Source organism: Theropithecus gelada, chromosome 4 (genome assembly GCF_003255815.1).
Source record: "Theropithecus gelada isolate Dixy chromosome 4, Tgel_1.0, whole genome shotgun sequence".
In the NCBI taxonomy this organism is placed as follows: Eukaryota; Metazoa; Chordata; class Mammalia; order Primates; family Cercopithecidae; genus Theropithecus; species Theropithecus gelada.
The window spans coordinates 111,281,947-111,302,600 of NC_037671.1; the positions used below are offsets into that span (position 1 = coordinate 111,281,947).

Here is a 20,654-nt window from a genome sequence, read left to right on the forward strand (position 1 = left end):
TTAATCTCCCTGAACTCTGTTCCATATTTCCTATCTCTTTCAATATTATCTCTCTACACATTTTTCCCATAGGGAACTCCATATTTTTCCCCAGAAAGCACTAATGATTCTTGCTATCCCATGCAGAAGGGACACTTGATTCCTGGAATGTTATTATTCATTGGTGCTTTATATCCCCTAGACTATTCAAGAAAAAAAACCATGCATTCTAAAATCCATGCTAAGGATCAATAAATAGTATGAAACACTACCATATCTTTAAAATGTGTTAAGAAAGAATACAAACCACAGCAAATTGATACTGCTTTTGAATAAGGAGAGTTATGAGTTAAACAATCAGATTATTTTTCACTGTTCAGGCATACCTTGGAGCTACTGCAACTTTGGTTCTGGACCACCACAATAAAAGCAGATACCGCAATAAGGTGAGTCACATAAATTGTTCTTCCCAGTACATATAAAAGTTATGTTTATACTACACTATAACCTATTAAGTGTTCAACAGCATTATATCTTAAAAAAACAATGTATATACCCTAATTTTAAAATACTTTATCACTTAAAACAAACAAACAAAAAAAACTAATGCTGACATAGAGACAAAGTGGGCATCTGCTATTGGAAAAATAGTGCCAGTAGATGTACTCAACACAGGGTGGTCACAACCCTTCAATCTATTTAAAAAAAAAAAAAAAAAAAAAAAAAGCAGTCTCTTCGAAGCACAATGGAGTGAACTGCAATAACACGAGGCATGCCTGAATTTGGTTATGCGCTTTTTATTCATGTGCTTTTTATTTTCTTTCTTGCTGTTTGTTGTACCCATGAAAATAAAGCAGAAATAAAGAATAAATTCCACAGTTAAAAACTATGTAAACAGCATACGTATGTTTATTGAAGCACTATTCACAACAGCAAAGACTTGAACTAACCCAAATGTCCACCAATGATAGACTGGATTAAGAAAATGTGGCACATATACACTATGGAATACTACGCAGCCATAAAAAAGGATGAGTTCATGTCCTTTGCAGCGACATGGATGAAGCTGGAAACCATCATTCTCAGCAAACTATCAAAAGGACAGAAAACCAAACACTGCATGTTCTCACTCATAGGTGGGAACTGAACAATGAGAACACTTGGACACAGGGTGGGGAACATCACACACTGGGGTCTGTTGGGGGGTGGGGGGCTAGGGGAGGGATAGCATTAGGAGAAATACCTAATGTAGATGACAGGTTGATGGGTGCAGCAAACCAACATCGTACATGTATACCTATGTAACAAACCTGCATGTTGTACACAAGTACCCTAGAACTTAAAGTATAATTTACAAAAAAAGAAAAAACTTAGATGACGGGTTGATGGGTGCAGCAAACCACCATGGCACCTGTGTACCTATGTAACAAACCTGCACGTTCAGCACATGTATCCCAGAACTTAAAGGAAAATAAAATAGAAAGTTAAATAAATGGTTTAAAAAAAAAAACCAAAACTACGTCAACAGTGACATCAAGAACATGACAAATTAAGTGAGAAACTAAATGAGAGAGACTCCACATAAAATCCTTACGCTAATATTGGCAAATAAATAGATGATTCTGAACATCTTAATGGTAATCATACGAGAAAGCACAGTAGAGATTTTTATGGTCAGACCTTTGATATTATTTCTTTTATCAGCCAGCACTAAAATGTTTGGATATATACCCTCACCCTAAGGGATAAACAAACTTCTAGAGCAAGAATAATCATTATCAGGTTGACACTAGCTCTCACAACCAGATAAAATTCAGGCAAGATAGCCAAGGCCTATAAAACTGCCAAAACTTAGTAAGAAGATGGCTATTGCCTTTTATTACAGGTCTGGGTTTCCAAGATGCTCTAGTAGCATAAATTATACCAATTATTTTTCTAACTCCCTATCAGAGGGAATTTACATGGAAGTCTTCAGAAATTAGATAACACAAACAATGTTTAGCTCTTCGGAAAGAATGACAATTTGCTTGATTTTGTGTACTTCTTTGCCTGTATGTAAACTCTTAGTTCATCTTAAAAGTCATAACCCACCAAGAACACCCTAGGCAGAATTTGGCACTAATTAAAACTTATTTTGCTGTGCTTAACATTCCTACCAAGTGAAACCTCCCCACGCCTAATCCAAAACCAAACCCCACCACTACCAAATCTGTTCTAACCATACGTAAATGACTAACACGTAACTGTGCCAAGTTTGTACAGTAGGAATTATCCTGTACTGCTAACCTATAATGTTATAATTACTTTAAAAATTAGATATAGCTAAATATATGCTTCCTTTAATAATTACTCCTACAGACCTGGTGGCCATAATTGGTTAGAATACTATAGACAGAAGCCACTGTGTCCATGCTACAGATACCAGCCTAGTCTGCTTTTTTGTATCATTAGTTATGTATTTTCTAACTTGCATTTGAAAAACAATCAACCCTCAATGACCTTGGTATTTGAATGCAATCTGTTCTTCCTTTTTCTTCTCTTCTCTACCATGTTACAAAAGCCAGAGACAAAATTACTCATTTACCAAACCACTTTTAAACTTCTTAATCTGAAAATAAAATTTGGCTGAGAGACTTTGTAGCAGATAACTATTTTTAAAGTATTAATTGAAACCAAAGCGTTGTAGACATATGTTACTTACCACTCAGTGTTTTAGATCTAATTGGAGGTAATCCCTTTTTCTGCCTTTCTTTTTCCCTTTCTCTGGCTCTCCTTTCACTTGAATACGACCGTGATGATTTCCTCTTTCTTTCTCTTGAGCGGGAGCGTGATCGCTTTCTGTGTTTACGCTTTCTAGAGCCAGACCGTGACCTAGACCTTCGTTTTCTTGGTGATCTACAAAAAATTTTTATTTTACTTCTAATGACAATGTTTTCTTTCTATCAAATCTCTCACTTCTAAGTGAGGGAAAAAAACCCAACAAACAACAACAAAAAAGTTGTCTTATATTTAGTGACAATATCTTAAAATATTCTGAAGTACAATCAAGTCTCAAAAATGCATTTTACTTAAATCCGTGTACTGCTTAGATCCATATTAGTTGGCAGTGATTCTGACTATGGGTGACTATTCACAATGAAGAAAAAAGATTTTAGAAAGGGCCTTACTTTCTCTTAGTGTACTGCAACTCAATTTTTCAAACAGAACAGGAATGAAAGACCAAAGAAAACTGAAAGACCATTTAAGTGACAGAGCATTAGGCCACTACATAATTCTGCTTAGTAGTTTCCAACCTGTAAAATTTTATGGTGCTTGTAGAAGGTGACACTGAAACACTTTCTTTTTTGCCTGTCAACCACATGCCATTGAGCTCTCTTCAAAATGCTTAGTAAGATGCTGCTAATGACAAAGATATCTTCAGCATTAAGATTGTTACTGCTTCAGGAAAATAATTTAGTGATACGAGGTGGGTCTAGAGAAAGTTGAACTGACAGGCTCTCATTTGCAGTAGATAAATATAAAGAACTTTGTGACAAGAACAAGAAATGAGTGAAAAACTCATCAAACGTACTGCCCCTCTCCCAGCATTTACTGTTCAGATTTTCAGGGGCATTCAGATGCAAAAAAATAGGATACAAAAACGTTAAAGACTGATGCCTTTAAGTTAAACTCATGAAGAAAACTATGTTTTATAATGGTTTGGTATTATAATGTTTATAAAAATAAATTTTGTAGTTTTATTTTTATAACCATTTTGGGTATCATTGTGAGATGAAATGGAATCCAGGAAATATGGCCTGATTTAACTGTTGTTCAGGGGCAACAATATTCTCAGTTGGGTGTCATCATAATATTAACTAAAATAAAATATAACTCAAAATTCCAGTCTCATGATATGGCTGCCAATCTTATGTAAATTACTGAAATAAATGGCCAGATATACCAATTAAAACAGAACAAAGATTATCTTGTCTTTGGAATAACTTTTTTTCTGAGAGACTGTGAAAAAATACGTCATCCCAAGGAAAACATTTCCTTTCATCCTGATGCAAAGAAATAAAGCCAACATTTTAAAGTTCATACAGAGCTATTATTAAATATCATTGTAGAACCTTGAACGAGATCGTGAATGTGTTCTTGATCTTGAGCGAACTGCCACTTTCTTAGCTTCTTGTTCAAAGACCTCCTCTTCCACTCCATCTTGCCCTTCATCTATATCCATATCCTTGAAAGTCAAAAGAACAGCAAACAAACAGAAAGGCTAGTTGAGACAGAGTTATACACTGACAATTCTGTTTTTTAAAATATTCACAATAGAAGCATTAATGCCTAATACAGTGGTGTCCAATCTTTGGTTTCCCTGGGCCCCATTAGAAGAAGAAATGTCTCTGGCCACACGTAAAATATACTAACACTAATGACAGCTCACGAGCTTTAAAAAACAAACAAACAAACAAAATCTCGCATGTTTTAAGAAAGTTTAATTTGTGTTGGGCTGCATTCGAAGCAGTTCTGGGCCACGTGCTTGGCCTAGTGGCCACGCTTAGGCCTTAGACAAGCTTGGACTAATAAGTGAAACAATTACAAAGTGGAGCTTAAGCATGGGAAAAATATATTCAGGGCACTGCTAGTATAAAATATTTTATATTATTTCTTTAGCTACTTTTAGATATTTATGACCCAGAAAAGCATTTACTTTTACCTGCTGCTGAATATCTATGGAATCATCCAAATTGACTTCAGGTTCAAGAAAATGCTGCTGACTACTCCCTTGTGATGGTGATGCTGAATGCTCTGACCCAAATGTTCCTTCCTGACTATCCTGAGGAGTGGCCTATTGAGAACATACACAAACACACAAAGATTGGGAGATACTTTTTGTTATGAAAGAAAATGTAAACACAGCAAACATCACAATTACATGTTTAAAAAGAAGCGCCATACATACAAGAAATTCCATGTTAAATCATTTATAAAGTAATCAATCCAAAATTAAACATTTGTATAAACTCAAGTTTATGTAAAAGCAGGGAACAGCTCCATAAAAGGAAGGGACTAAAATATTAAAATGGTAAAATCAAATAAATTTTTAATTGTGAAAATATAAACTACAGAGGACTAATAAAGAAATTATAGCATGAAAAATATATAATGGCAGTCAGTTAAATGAATCTAGATTTTCACTGATAATTGGCATTAATAAAAAATGCTATAAAGAAAAAACAGGCTGGGCACGGTGGCTCACACCAGTAATCCCAGTACTTTGGGAGGCTGAGGTGGGTGGATCACGAGGTCAGGAGTTCAAGACCAGCCTAGCCAAGATGGTGAAACCCGTCTCCACTAAAAGTACAGAAAAATTAGCAGGGTATGGTGGTGGGTGCCTGTAATGCCAGCTACTCGGAAGGCTGAGGCAGAGAACTGCTTGAACCTGGGAGGCGGAGGTAGCAGTGAGCCGAGATCTGCATTCTAAATCTGTCATAGGTTTTATACTATCTACCTTAAGAAAACAGTTATAGTTTTCTTGTTACCACTCTCTTTTCTTCATTAGATTCATTTTTGAACAATGAGGTTTTTCAGAACTTCTATTCCTTTCAAAGGCATCTTATTACTGCAAGCTGTGAAATTTTGGAACAACATATAAAGTAATTAAGCCCAGAGTTCTTTTTCGGTAGGTGAGATTCTTAAGACAGACTTGCTCTCTCTGAAGTTTATTTTTACCTCAATAACATGGTGTTAATTACAAGCTAATCAAGATACTTGATTCTGCTAACAGAGAGACCATTAAAAAAAAAAAAAGTACTACCATGATTTCAGTGCTTCTGCTAAACCTTCTAAAATAAAACTATGACTAACGCAATTAAAAAACTGTTACATTTATAGCTCAACAAATCTGTTGTTTGGATAAATTCTTCCATCACGACTATCCCCTGCCTCTCTTAACAGTTCTGTGATTTTTGTATTATTATATCACTGATGACCTGTTTGTTTTGAGTTACAACTTTGCTTTTTCTTTAAACAACAGCTAAATGTTCTTAATTGTGTTCTATCTTCAACTTCTGGGTTCTCAGGCAGATATATTTGCTTGACATAAAATACTGCCCCTACTCTGGCCACTTATACCAGAATTGTTTCCTCAAAAAAAGGTATGAAATTCCATTCTCATAATTCGAGGCATGAGTCCCAACGCAGCAAGTATCATTAACATCCATTTTATATTACTGTTTGCATTAAAAGGTCAAGTTCAGACCCCAATGTCTCAAGTTTGCTATCTTCTCCATCTAAAATAACTGTTCCCTACTCCATGCTCCCAGAATCCTTCACTTGTCCCCCTATGACAAAAATAAAGAATTCTGCCAGGTGTTCACACAGATCACGTATCTGCTCCATTAGAGAAGAGGTTACCTGATGCCACAACCTCATTTCTGTTCATCTTTGTATGTATCACTTGCCTAACAAGTGACATACACTTAAAAAAATTTTGTGATATTTTTGTTAAACTCATTAATGCCAAAACTTTTTTAATATTAGGAAGAAGTATGCTGGGGAGGGAGAGGGGGTTTCCTAATACTTTTATTCTGAACAGTTTACATGCATAACTATTTCTCATGTACAGCAGAAAAAGGATTTGTAATAAATTTAATACTGGCTCTACAACTTAACATATTTTGTCAATTCTAAAATACAACATTTTGTCAATGATTATCAAATTTGTAAGATAAAGGATCCTTACAACTCAAAAGGATGTTACATTTAGTTATTGATGTCTTAAAATTCTTAGCTATGCATAAAATAACAGCACGTTTTAAGTCAGATAATATATAACATTAGCTGTAAACTGCTGCATGAGATGTTTAATCTCACCCAGCTTCAACTTCCTCTGGAATACAATCAACTTCCTCTGGAATAAAATGGGAGTCATAATGCCCATCTCCTGAGGGTTAAACGTATTCAAGCCTACCACATACCTAATAAAGCTCCTGCTACATCCTAACAGCAATTACGTTTTAAAAATTAAAGATAATCTACATGGCCATCATCATTGTCACCAATAACATAACCATCAACTTGCTTGATAGGGAACAGAGAGAAAAACACGTTAAGTTTTAAGTGGTAATTCTGAAACCCCCTCCATCCTATTCTCTACTTCCAGTATACTGAAATTAACTTCTACAATGTAGATTCATAAGTTACCAGAACATAATTTGATTATAGAAAAAACCATAAAGGTCCTGAAAAAAATAGATCTTACTAACAATAGTGGAAAAAATATCACCATAACAAACTTTAGAAAGAAATAAAGTAGCTGGTAAAAGCTAAATAGCTGAGAAAATATTCTATTAAGACGAATTAAAAAAAAAAAGCCAACCAACAAAAATGCCAATTTATAGAATATAAATAGCAATAACTCTAAAGACCACAAGATGGGGTTATAAACCTTTTGAGGCTGTTGCTGCTCCAAGAGCTGCTGTCTGAGATGTTCTAGGTTTTGCTGTTGTAGTTGTTCTGCTATCTGATGAAAAATGGAATTGTTCACAGATTCTGAAACGTGAGAACTAAAAGGAAAAACAGGTAGAAACATATTTTGAAACCCACTGAAGATACTATGAAAATAACAGAGTATTCAAAGAAAACAAGTCAATTCAATAAAACATATTCTACTGCATTTTTCTTTTGCAATTTTAATACTAAAAGTACAATACTTGAGAACATTAATACATTAAAAGAAAAATACATTCTTCAATTGTATATCAATAGATGGATAATGTGTCAGAGATGCTCTGCTGAAGATCTGATATTACCATCTCATGCTATTAAATACTTGTAAATTACTGCTTTTTCATTAGAGCATATTAAGAAAACCTCAATAAAATATTTACATAAAGTTTAAATATTTAAACATTGTTACTTTAACTCCTTCTCTTACTATGAGATAGAAAAATAGTCTATCAATCAGTATGTGTGAAATCTACCATTGTAATTGACCATAAAATTTATAAAACTAATATTCTTCCTTTAGAAAACCATATACATTATTAGGTATGTTAACAGAGGTAGACACTGTTTAAATAAGAAAAAATAATAGTTTAACTATATTCTCGGAAATTCACACCTGGTATACACCTGGGATTCTGGGTGCCACAAGGTAAGACATTAACAATAAAGAGGGCATCCCAAAAGAGCCAAACAGGATGGTGAGAAGTCTTGAAACAGTTGGAAAAAAGTGCACTTCATCTGGAGCAAATAAACCTAAGGGGAAGAATGATACCTATCTTCAAATAATGAAAAGCTAGATCTCTAAAGATAGCGGAGTAAATTTGTTTCCTTGCTTCAGAGAGCAAAACGTGGGTCAGTGTGTATTAACAGAAAATAAAGGAAACAGGATTCAGTTCGACAAAAGAATACACAATAACAATTAGTTAACTTCTCATCACAGAAAGCATTAAAATAGTGGATAATAAACTGTACCACCAGGACTGTTAAAGGAGATTCTTACATTGTTTAGGACACTGATCAACATGATTTCAAATGCTGCTTCCAACTTTGCAATTCATAATCTAAAATCTAGTTTTTAAATTTTGTCAAGGGGAATCATTTTACTAAAATGATACATTTGTATTTAACATATTTTAAAATTGTATGTTTTTGTATATTACCCCAATATATACAACTAAGAACTTCTGTTTAAAACAACAGACCCACAGACTTTCACCATTCATCCTTCCTCCATTCTCCCAACTTCTACCACTGCCCCCTCCAACATCTCCCCGCTACTAGTCCATTCACATACCCTCACAGAACTTTGGGCACTGCAGAATTGTTTAGGGAAAAAAAGTAACTGATTTAATAAAAACATACAACACATTTCTTTACCAAAAAAAAAAAAAAATCCTTATAACTCCAATCCTTAATTCTGATTAGGTTGATGTGTTCCCACAATTTCATATGCTTTCTAGAAGTCGCCTTTGGCACTAGAAGCAAGCTTCATTCCTAGTATTCCAACCACTCTTACAATTAAGTTAAATAACTTAAAGCCTAATACAGAAAATATTACAACCAGATTTACCAATGTGTATCAATGTTCTTATAGGGAACTTTGATATAGTCTATTTGCAAAGATCTGAGAAAAGACTCAAAATAATACAAAGAGACAACAAGACATATCTCTACCCCCATTGTATAATGTTAGAGGTTCAACAGCTTGAGATAATAACCCCCAACTTACTAAGTACACTTAGTAATTCAGATGGCAACATCCCACCCAATATAAAACCTATGGCTATAAAGAAAAAAATTCTTACAGTTGTGAAGTTGGAATTTCTTTTTTGGGTTCTTCACTATGCTCAGAATCTTCCCCAAAATCAAACCTATCCATCAACTTCTGGGGAAAGAAGGAGAAACGAGCGTATTAAAAAGTGCTTCACACAAATATAAGTTATAAATGCTATTTTAAATGTCAATGGCATTCCATTATCTCTATCATTTAATATGTAAATACAAGTTTTGTATCACTCTATACTATTATAAACTGTTTTGAGATCTTTTCTTTAAAGCATTTTGATATGCATTATCTTATGTAACAAAACAAATTATGATAGAGGCAGGATAAACACTAATACTCAAATTTTACAGAAGACTAAGGATTAACATAATTAGGTGGTTTTCCCACAGTAATAAGCTTGATAAAACATCTAGGGCCATAATCAATGGATCTATTCCTAGTATGGTTCTCATCTTAGAATGCTGTTATTCTTCTGAATGCTCAATTTAAAGGCTTTTTATGTAGTCTAGCTATTTAGTGTTAGACTAAATTAGACTTGGAAGCTGCTGGCCATAAACGTCTAAGTAATAATCCAATAAATCAGTATTTACTTTCCTATAAAAATAAAAGTACCAATTTTAAAAATATGAACACCACTTCCAAGTAGTATGATACTCCCATAATTAATAAGCATACTAAGAATATCACACACTAAATTATACATGAAAGATTTTAAGTTTTAGAAACACTATCTTTTACATTTAGGCATCAATTTATTATAGTTATAGTATAGCGACTAACTGTAGAGAAGTTTTCCTTTAAACATTTTACATATTGATTACAGAATTTTAATTTTTGCAGGTCCAAATTACAGAACACAGAGCATTATAGTAAAATGTGGCATCCATGAAAGAAATCAGACAAGTTCAGAAAATAATCACTTGCCTCAACGGTGAATACCAGATTTTACTGACTAGTTATTTTTAGTCAAATGAAAATATTTTAAATGTTTCAAGAAAAAAAAAAAAACAATTTTTTTTTGTTTTTTTTAAGGCAAGAGTCTTGCTCTGTCACCCAAGCTGGAGCATATTGGCTCAATCTCGGCTCACTGCAACCTCTACCTCCCAGGTTCAAGCAATTCTCCTGCCTCAGCCTCCCCAGTAGCTGGGATTATAGGCATGCACCACCTGGCTAATTTGGGTTTCACCATGTTTGCCAGGCTGGTCTCAAACTCCTGGCCTTAAATGATCCGCCTGCCTTGCCCTCCCAAAGGGCTGGGATTACAGGTGTGAGCCACTGTGCCTGGCCTAAGAAAAATTTTTTTAATTACTTAATTTTTTCAGAAGTTTGAACCTTTTGTGAAATTCAGACTGTCTTACACAGTGTACAGGGGATATTAAAAGTCTATAATAAAATTTACTTATAGAATTAAAATTCATACGCTAGTATATATTTAATAATTCATATAGACTTGATCTGATATTTTAATTTCTACCTTGTTAAAGGAGACTCCCTGTTCTAAGGGAGTAAGAGTGTTGGCAGCCGCAGCTGCAGCTGTAAGTTGTGCCGTAAGAGCTTGCAACTGAACAACAAGACCAGCATCTAGGGCCTGCAGAATGGAAGGCTGGGGCTTCTGTTGTTGTATCTGTAAGGTTTGTATTAATTGTTGAAGCTGGAGAGAAAAAAAAGTATATTACAAAACAGGTGCTGGGTTTTTTCTGTAAGAGTGACCACCTAAAAGTTTTTAGTCAGTAAAATTAATCATTCCACACTCTCTTTGAAAAAAATACATACTATTAATAAGTTAATTTTTCTGAAGTTTTTTTGTGTACCTTATATAACAAAGTTCTTAATAAGTTTGTCTTACTTCTGGAAAGTCAGGGAATTTTAAACAAAATAAAGGGATCTGTGACAACCAGATAAAGAACTCATCACAAGCTGACACATTTTTCACTAAACTTCTCAACCTTGTTCAATCAACTCTTTAAACTCAGTAAAAGGATGAGTACTGAAAATAGCAGCAGCTTTTGCTATTATTCAGAATTACCATCTGAGCACGTATTTCCTGAAAGCTGGGGAGTCATTAAGAAATCTGTTTCTCAGAGTAGAGTCTGGCAACTAGTTATTAATAATAAAGCACCACCTAGAGTTGAAGGCAACTCTTGTTCCCACTATGTACCCAACCCTGTTAAAAAACAGACACAACAGTAAGATCATTAAGAGATTCCCTAAGTAAGAAAATCCTATATACATCCCAGAAGTAAATGATAATCAATCTGGTTATAAGCCTGAGTTAAATCCAAAAATCATTAGTTTAAAAGAGAAAAATAAAGACAGCAAAGCTACTGATAACCAAGACAACTGTACTCTTGAAGTTCAACTTCTAGAAGGAGAAGACACAAAAACTATGTAAGATGACACGGAAGTACTTTCATGCCTACTTAGTAACATTAGGAAACAAACTAGTCACTTCACTATCAACTAAACATTTTCTTTTCTTTTTTTTTTATTTGTATTGTAAGATTTATTGCACTTTCTGCACTGTTTGGGGGGTGTGTGTAGGGTTTCTCTGTAGCTTACTAGGGTGAGATTATTCCTTGAGGACTGTTTCACACATCCATGTGAAGAGATCACCAAACAGGCTTTGTGTGAGCAACATGGTTGTTTATTTCACCTGGGTGCAGGCGGGCTGCGAAGGAAAAAGGAGTCAGCAAAAGGTGGTGGGATTATCATTGGTTCTTATAGATTTTGGGATAGGCGGTGAAGTTAAGAGCCATGTATTGGGGGCAGGGGGTGAAACATGTACTCACCAAGTGCATTCTCAAGGGTGGAGAGAATTACAAAGAAACTTCTTTTAATATATATATATATACACACACACACATACACTATAAGTTCTAGGGTACATGTGCACAATGTGCAGGTTTGTTACATATGTATACATGTGGCATGTTGGTGTGCTGCACCCATTAATTCGTCATTTACATTAGGTGTATCTTCTAATGTTATCCCTCCCCCCTCCCCGCTCCCCACAATAGGCCCCGGTGTGTGATGTTCCCCTTCCTGTATCCAAGTGATCTCATTGTTCAATTCCCACCTATGAGTGAGAACATGCGGTGTTTGGTTTTCTGTTCTTGTGATAGTTTGCTGAGAATGGTTTCCAACTGCATCCATGTCCCTACAAAGGACACAAACTCATCCTTTTTTATGGCTGCATAGTATTCCATGGTGTATATGTGCCACATTTTCTTAATCCAGTCTGTCATTGATGGACATTTGGGTTGATTCCAAGTCTTTGCTATTGTGAATAGTGCCGCAATAAACATACGTGTGCATGTGTCTTTATCGCAGCATGATTTATAATCCTTTGGATATATACACAGTAATGGGATGGCTGGGTCAAATGGTATTTCTAGTTCTAGATCTTTGAGGAATCGCCATACTGTTTTCCACAATGGTTGAACTAGTTTACAGTCCCAACAACAGTGTAAAAGTGTTCCTATTTCTCCACATCCTCTCCAGCACCTGTTGTTCCCTGATTTTTTAATGATTGCCATTCTAACTGGTGTGAGACGGTAACTCACTGGGGTTTGATTTGCATTTCTCTGATGGCCACTGATGAGCATTTTTTTCATGTGTCTGTTGACTGCATGAATGTCGTCTTTTGAGAAGTGTCTGTTCATACCCTTTGCCCACTTTTTGATGGGGTTGTTTGCTTTTTTCTTGTGAATTTGTTTGAGTTCTTTGTAGGTTCTGGATATTAGCCCTTTGTCAGATGAGTAGATTGCAAAAATTTTCTCCCATTCTGTAGGTTGCCTGTTCACTCTGATGGTAGTTTCTTTTGCTGTGCAGAAGCTCTTTAGTTTAATTAGATCCCATTTGTCAATTTTGGCTTTTGCTGCCATTGCTTTTGGTGTTTTAGACATGAAGTCCTTACCCATGTCTATGTCCTGAATGGTATTACCTAGGTTTTCTTCTAGGGTTTTTATGGTTTTAGGTCTAACATTTAAGTCTCTAATCCATCTTGAATTAATTTTCCTATAAGGAGTAAGGAAGGGATCCAGTTTCAGCTTCTACTTATGGCTAGCCAATTTTTCCAGCACCATTTATTAAATAGGGAATCCTTTCCACATTTCTTGGTTTTGTCACGTTTGTCAAAGATCAGATGGCTGTAGATGTGTGGTATTATTTCTGCGGGCTCTGTTCTGTTCCATTGGTCCACATCTCTGTTTTGGTACCAGTACCATGCTGTTTTGGTTACTGTAGCCTTGTAGTATAGTTTGAAGTCAGGTAGCGTGATGCCTCCAGCTTTGTTCTTTTGGCTTAGGATTGTCCTTGGCAATGAGGGATCTTTCTTAGTTCCATATGAACTTTAAAGCAGTTTTTGGATGGCATTGAATCTATAAATTACCTTGGGCAGTATGGCCATTTTCACGATATTGATTCTTCCTATCCATGAGCATGGTATGTTCTTCCATTTGTTTGTGTCCTCTTTTATTTCACTGAGCAGTGGTTTGTAGTTCTCCTTGAAGAGGTCCTTTACATCCCTTGTAAGTTGGATTCCTAGGTATTTTATTCTCTTTGAAGCTATTGTGAATGGGAGTTCATTCATGATTTGGCTCTCTGTTTGTCTGTTACTGGTGTATAAGAACGCTTGTGATTTTTGCACATTGATTTTGTATCCTGAGACTTTGCTGAAGTTGCTTATCAGCTTAAGGAGATTTTGGGCTGAGACGATGGGGTTTTCTAAATATACAATCATGTCATTTGCAAACGGGGACAATTTGACTACTTCTTTTCCTAACTGAATACCCTTTATTTCTTTCTCTTGCCTGATTGCCCTGGCCAGAACTTCCAACACTATGTTGAATAGGACTGGTGAGAGAGGGCATCCCTGTCTTGTGCCAGTTTTCAAAGGGAATGCTTCCAGTTTTTGCCCATTCAGTATGATATTGGCTGTGGGTCTGTCATAAATAGCTCTTATTATTTTGAGACACGTTCCAACAATACCGAATTTATTGAGAGTTTTTAGCATGAAGCGCTGTTGAATTTTGTCAAAGGCCTTTTCTGCATCTAAAACTACTAAAATGACAGAAACACCATATTTCCCCTTTACACTTTTTAACTGCTCCTTTTGACATCTCTATTTTCCCCAATGGCACTGTTATTCTTTTGGTTACCCAGGTAAAAAAACACTGCAGTACCCAATTTTCTTTCTCTGACTTCGCAGTCTATCAATTACTGTCTTACTGACTCTATACTACTCCTTTCAAAGCTGCTTCTCCTTTCAAAAATATTTATTTTAATAGGCATATTTTAAAATAAGAACACCTGCTTTATGAACAGTTTCCAAAATATTACCACAAAATAAAATTACTAATTCTATAATTTCATCTAATACCCAGTTAATATTCAGTTTCCCAATTGTCTCAAAAATGTAGAAAATAGATTCAGCCTAAGAGTTCATACTGGTTTTCTAAAATATTTTTTTAAGTCTAGAATGGCCCCACGTTTTTGAGATTGTATTTTCAGAAAGTATACAACCTTACTATTTTTCATAATCATTACCCTCCTTTACAAAACCACTACTACCAAAAGAAAGATATTCTGTCTCTAGACTTCTCCTCTCTCTAATCCATGTGAGGTACTGTTAAGATCATGTGACTTCAACACAAAAAGTCCCTGGTGATTCCCCATTGCTTAGCAAATGAATCCTTTATTTTTGACCCCACCATGTATAGTTTTCACAACCCAAGTCACACTTAAGTCTGCCATTAATAGCTTACACAGACTATCTTTTCTTTCAAACAAAACTCAACTCTACAATATCCTTTGTATATCCAACACTGTAATGCTTCTGTACATCTTTCATTCATTCCACAAAAAACATATTGAACACCATCTACAACCTAGACATTGAAGAGGCAGCAGTCAACCACCACAAAAAATTCTTGCCCTAGTTTAGCATACATTCCAGTGGGAAGAGGTAGAAAAAAAACCAAGTAATTATATAACATAACAGAGGGTAGTAAGTGCTAAGGAAAGAAGTAAGCAGAGGCGAGAGTGAACAGGAGTGTAAAGAATGAGAGGTAGAGTTTACAGTTTTAAATAGCAGTCACCGCCGGGCAGGGTGGCTCACATCTATAATCCCAGCACTTTGGGAGGCTGAGGTGGGTGGATCACTTGAGGTCAGGAGTTCAAGACCAGCCTGGCCAACAATGTGAAACCTCGTCTCTACTAAAAATACAGAAATTAGCTGGGTGTGGTAGCAGGCGCCTGTAATCCCAGCTACTCAGGAGGCTGAGGCAAAAGAACTGCTTGAACCCGGGAGGCAGAGGTTGCAATGAGCTGAGATTGCTCCATTACACTCCAGCCTGGGTGCCAGAGCAAGAACCTGTCTCTAAATAAATAGCAGTCACTGAAGGCCTTATTAAAGTGACATTTAAACAAAGACTTACAAGAGATGAAAGCATATGAATAGATGAGGAAAGTGGGTTTTCAGTATCAAAGACATCAAATGCAGAGATCTTGGGGATTACAGGTAGCTGATATAAGAAATAACAAAAAGGATAGAACAGGTCACAGGAGAAAGAGGTGAGAAAGCGAAGCAAAGGATAATATAAAACCAGGGTAGGGATGGGCAACATAAGCAAGTCTTACTATTAGTTAGAGAAGTCTATGAACTGGGGGACAGAAAATGTCAGGAAGGTAACAACAGATCAAACTAAGAACATACAAGCACCAATGAAGTGACTGCTGAAATTTGTGCTTTTAGTGCAGGCGCGATGGCTCCTGCTTGTAATCCCATTGACATGGGAGGCACAGGTGAGAGGACTGCTTGAGGCCAGGAGTCCGAGATCAGCCTGGGCAACATAGTCACATCCTGTCTCTATATAAAAATAAAAAATTGACTGGGCGCAGTAGCTCATGCCTGTAATTCCAGCACTTTGGGAGGCTGAGGTGGACGGATCACCTGAGGTCAGGAGTTTGACACCAGCCTGGCCAACACAGTGAAACCCCATACCTACTAAACATACAAAAATTAGCTGGGTGTGGTGGCGGATGCCTGTGATCTCAGCTATTTGGGAGGCTGAGGAAGGAGAATCACTCTGGGAGGCGGAGGTTACAGTGAGCCAAGACAGCGCCATTGCACTCCAGCCTGGATGACAGGGTAAGACTCCGTCTCAAAAAATAAAAAAATAAAAATAAAAAATTAACCAGGCTTGGTGGCTACAGGTGTAGTCCCAGCTACCTGGGAGGCTAAGGTGGGAGGATCGCTTCAGCCCAGGAGTTCAAAGATGCAGTGAAATACAACTGCACCACTGCACTCCAGTCTGAGTGACAAAGCAAAATCCTGTCTCAAAAACAAACAAACAAAACAATTTGGGCTTTTACTCTGAGTGAGACAGGGAGCCACTGGAGGATTCTGAGCAGAGGAGTTGCATGAACTCTCAGGTATAAAAAGGGTCATGCTACCGGCAGTATTGAGAATAGACTGTTGTGGGGTAAGGGTGGAAGCCCCATTAAGAGGTTTCTGCAATGAACTAGGTAAGAAATGATGGTGGCTTGATTCTAGGAACTAGTGATAGAGGTGGTGAGTTAGTGATTCAGAATATATTCTGAAGGCAGAAGATTTCTTAACAGATTGGATCTGAAGAACAAAGGGAAGAAAGGAATCAAGGATGACGCTTAAGCTTTCAGGTACGAGCAAATGGAAAAATCGCATTTCCATTAACTGAGATGAAGATGTAGGTGGAGCAGGTTTTGTTTGAAAGACTGATAATTCATTGTTTACTCTCAATTGTCTCTGTTTATGTAGCTCATCCTCAGTATCCAGTTCTTACTCACCCTTTAAAAAACAAATTCAATTGTTATCTGTACAACAGAACTTTCCTGAACCAATTGTTCAAGTCAAAGTATTATCTCTAGTTCTGAATTTCCAAAGCCCTTCTTTTCTAAACTTCTCCCACGATTCTTATTAATTTTAAATTTAATTACATTTATGTATTCCAATTAGCCTTGATTATTAAACTTTAGGCTTCCAGAGGCCAGAGAATGTTTCTTATCTTGTATACTCCGGAACAAGGTACAGTGCCTCAAACACTGCAGGTCACAGTGAATGTTTGCTGAAGGTTGAGGGAATGAAAAACAACCAATGAAGTGATACAGTATCATTGGACTTCAGAGACCAAACAAACTCTAAAAAATTGTAGTTTGATTTGAATAGTGAAGGAAGGATGAGACGTACGAAAATTGGAGAAGTAGATGATAAAGTAAAAGGGAGTGCAACACAAGCCAAGAGAATACTTGCATTAATTTAGAGAAATCTATGAAACTTTGTAATCTAAATAATGAAAAGTGTTAGAAAAAAATAACAGGTTACATTGAGAATAACTCTAAATACCACAAAGTTGGATTTTCTTCTATGTATGATAACGTAATTATTGCATGTTCCTGAGCATAAGTTTAAGACATACAAGATCACTGACAGGCTGGGCATGGTGACTCACGACTGTAATCCCAGCACTTTGGGAGGCAGAAGCAGGCAGATTACAAGGTCAGGAGATTGATACCATCCTGGCTAACACGGTGAAACCCCATCTCTACTAAAAATACAAAAATTAGCCGAGCGTGGTGGCGGGCGCCTGTAGTCCCAACTACTCGGGAGGCTGAGGCAGGAGAATCACTTGAACCTGGGAGGCAGAGGTTGCAGTGAGTCGAGATCGCGCCACTGTATTACAGTCTGGGCGACAGAGCGAGACTTTGTCTCAAAAGGAGAAAAAAAAAAAAAAAAAAAAAAAAAAAAAACACAAAAACCATCATTGATAAAGATTAATCTTGCAAAGAATTAAAATGACAGATCAAAAACGGATCAAAAGCTATTTAGAAGAGTACATCAACAGTCCAAAAATGAAGAACCAGGGTAGTAACAGAAAAATAAAAAGTAAACATAAATTTCAATAAACCTAAATCTAAAATGAGCAAAAATACAACACAAAGTCAGATGTGCATGCCAAAGTTAGTTTTTAAAAAAATTACGTACAACTACGAAAAACAAAATAGATGGTTTCTAATCATAAATATTTATAATAACGTTTATTCAGGAAAGGTAGGGTAAGTGAATACAAATAACCAAAAAAGGACTGAAAAATGTTATCAAAAATTAATCTCCCAGAACACACCAAACCCTAGAGGGATTTGTGGGTTCGGTTTTGTCTTGTTGGAGATTTTTTTTTTTTTTTTTTTTGAGTCTCACTCTGTCACCCAGGCTAGAGTACAGTGGCATGATCTTGGCTCTCTGCAACCTCCACTTCTCAGGTTCAAGTGATTCTCCTGCCTCAAGCCTCCTAAATAGCTGGGATTACAGGCATGTGCCAACATGCCCAGCTAATTTTTGTGTTTTTAGGAGAGAGAGGTTTCACCATGTTGGCCCGGTTAGTCTTGAACTCCTGGCCTCAAGTGATCCACCCACATGGGCCTCCCAAAGTACTGGGATTATGAGTGTGAGCTACCAGGCCTAGCCCCTAGAGGCTTTTTGATTAAGTTCATCCAAACATTCCAGAGGCAGGAAGTACTCAGGTTGTACTGCACACAAGACAGAAAAAGGTAACCATTTCTAAATTGATCTCAGAAAGCAAGTAATAATCCTGATTTAAAAATAGAGTAAGGTGATAAAAACTAGGGACCCATCTCAGTAGAGTTGCAAAATTGTTGCAAATAGAAACTAGTTGTGAAATAGTTAACACTTCAAAGCAAAACAAAAATTACAGAATATCTAAATGTACTACCTCAAAGGATAGTGTGAATTTGAAAGTGAGAAAGAGAAAGAGAGAGAGAAAAAATGTGTCTGTGTGTGTGTATATGTGTGTGTGTGTGTGTGTGTACAGGACTGCAATGCTGAATCATTATAATAAAGTCTAGTAATCGAAAAACCATACTATTATATCCACTAATAAAATTTTAAATCAAAGTCCCATAAAACACTATCATGTAGAAAAAGCAGAATATGTCCCTCATAAAGAACACATATCTCGAAACAAAACCAACATCACAGTGGGACAAAAACGGGGTATTTCTATTTGAGTCTGAAAAAAGTAACAATGAGTATACTATCATTATTTCTATTATGATCTCTTCCAGAACTTAGTGCAATACATTAAGAAAACTATATATAAGTACTTAAACTGAGGACACAGAATTATCATTAGTTACAAATAATATAACTGGAAAATGAAAGAAAATCAGCTGAAAACTAAGAGAAACTGGTATTGACTATAAAAATCCAATCTATTCAACTATATTCATAGAAATAAATCTAAGAAATGTGAAGAATCTACATTAAAAGAGCTACAAAGCTTAAGAGACATAAAAGATTTAAACAATAAAAGTATATGTATAGATACAATAGAAAAACTTGATTACTATAAAGACAGCAATCTTTCTCATTCCTCGAATCAATTCGTACACGTTGTGTGATTCCCCTCTATTCCAGAAGTTCTAGCCACAGAAGTCTTCTTCTATTCCTACAATACACCACATTGCTTCCCATCTGAGGACCTCTATACTTGCAATTCTATTTCCTATCCTCCTGTCCCGCCATGACTAGTTCATTTGAAGTCTTGATTCAAATGTCACTTCCTCAAATACACCTCCTGTTGGCTACCCTCTCTACTCCTGACCCCTTCCCCCAAATTGAGTCACTATAGATTTACCTTTTCTTAATGTCACTAATCACTACCTACGATAATTTTGTCATTTTTTTTTTTTTTTTACCATCTGTCCCCCTTAAGATAGGAGGTCTTCTCTAAGATACGACTCCTGTCTTGTTACTGGAGTGTGATAGCATCTAATAATATTTGGCAAAACTATGTGCTAATTCCATATTTTGGTACAGAATAAATTTTTTATAAAGTAATTTTTAATGACATGAAAGCATTCATGATGCACTATTAAATGACTTAAGCAAGTAACAAAGTATACATAATGGTCCCATTTTTATAAAACTAAAAAAAACACATATTCTCTAGGTGGTATGTTACAAAGTAATACATCAGGAAAATACTAAATTCTAAATCATTCTTGACATAACAGAAAAACTGCTCACCTGCTGGCCTTGAGGACTTTGCAAGATCTGAGCCACAGCCGCGAGTGTATCTGTATTTGTTATCTGAGATACCCACGGATCAGGTAAGCCTTGGACCACATTGGCCGGAGTAACAGGTGTCACAGGAGTTCCTTTAAAAAAGAACATCACACTCCCCAAATAAATAAATAAGTAAAAAACTAAGACTTGAAAAAGCAGAATTTATTACTTTTATAAAATACATGCACACATATTAAGTTTTTATTTTATTGTGTCCACTTTGAAAAATCACTTAAAATCCTTTACAGAATTAGGTAGGTTAAACACACACAC

The 20,654-nt window shown here is 36.0% G+C and overlaps 1 protein-coding gene across 1 annotated transcript in view; it reads right to left on the reverse strand.

Annotated features, from left to right (window-relative positions):
- TIAM2 (T cell lymphoma invasion and metastasis 2) overlaps positions 1–20,654 on the reverse strand; it is a 530,409-nt gene that overhangs the window by 450,770 nt on the left and 58,985 nt on the right. The window contains 7 exon segments of the mRNA XM_025381328.1: positions 2,681–2,874; positions 4,092–4,204; positions 4,682–4,813; positions 7,415–7,532; positions 9,279–9,358; positions 10,734–10,910; positions 20,343–20,473. Of these exon segments, the coding sequence (XP_025237113.1) occupies positions 2,681–2,874; positions 4,092–4,204; positions 4,682–4,813; positions 7,415–7,532; positions 9,279–9,358; positions 10,734–10,910; positions 20,343–20,473 (945 nt within the window).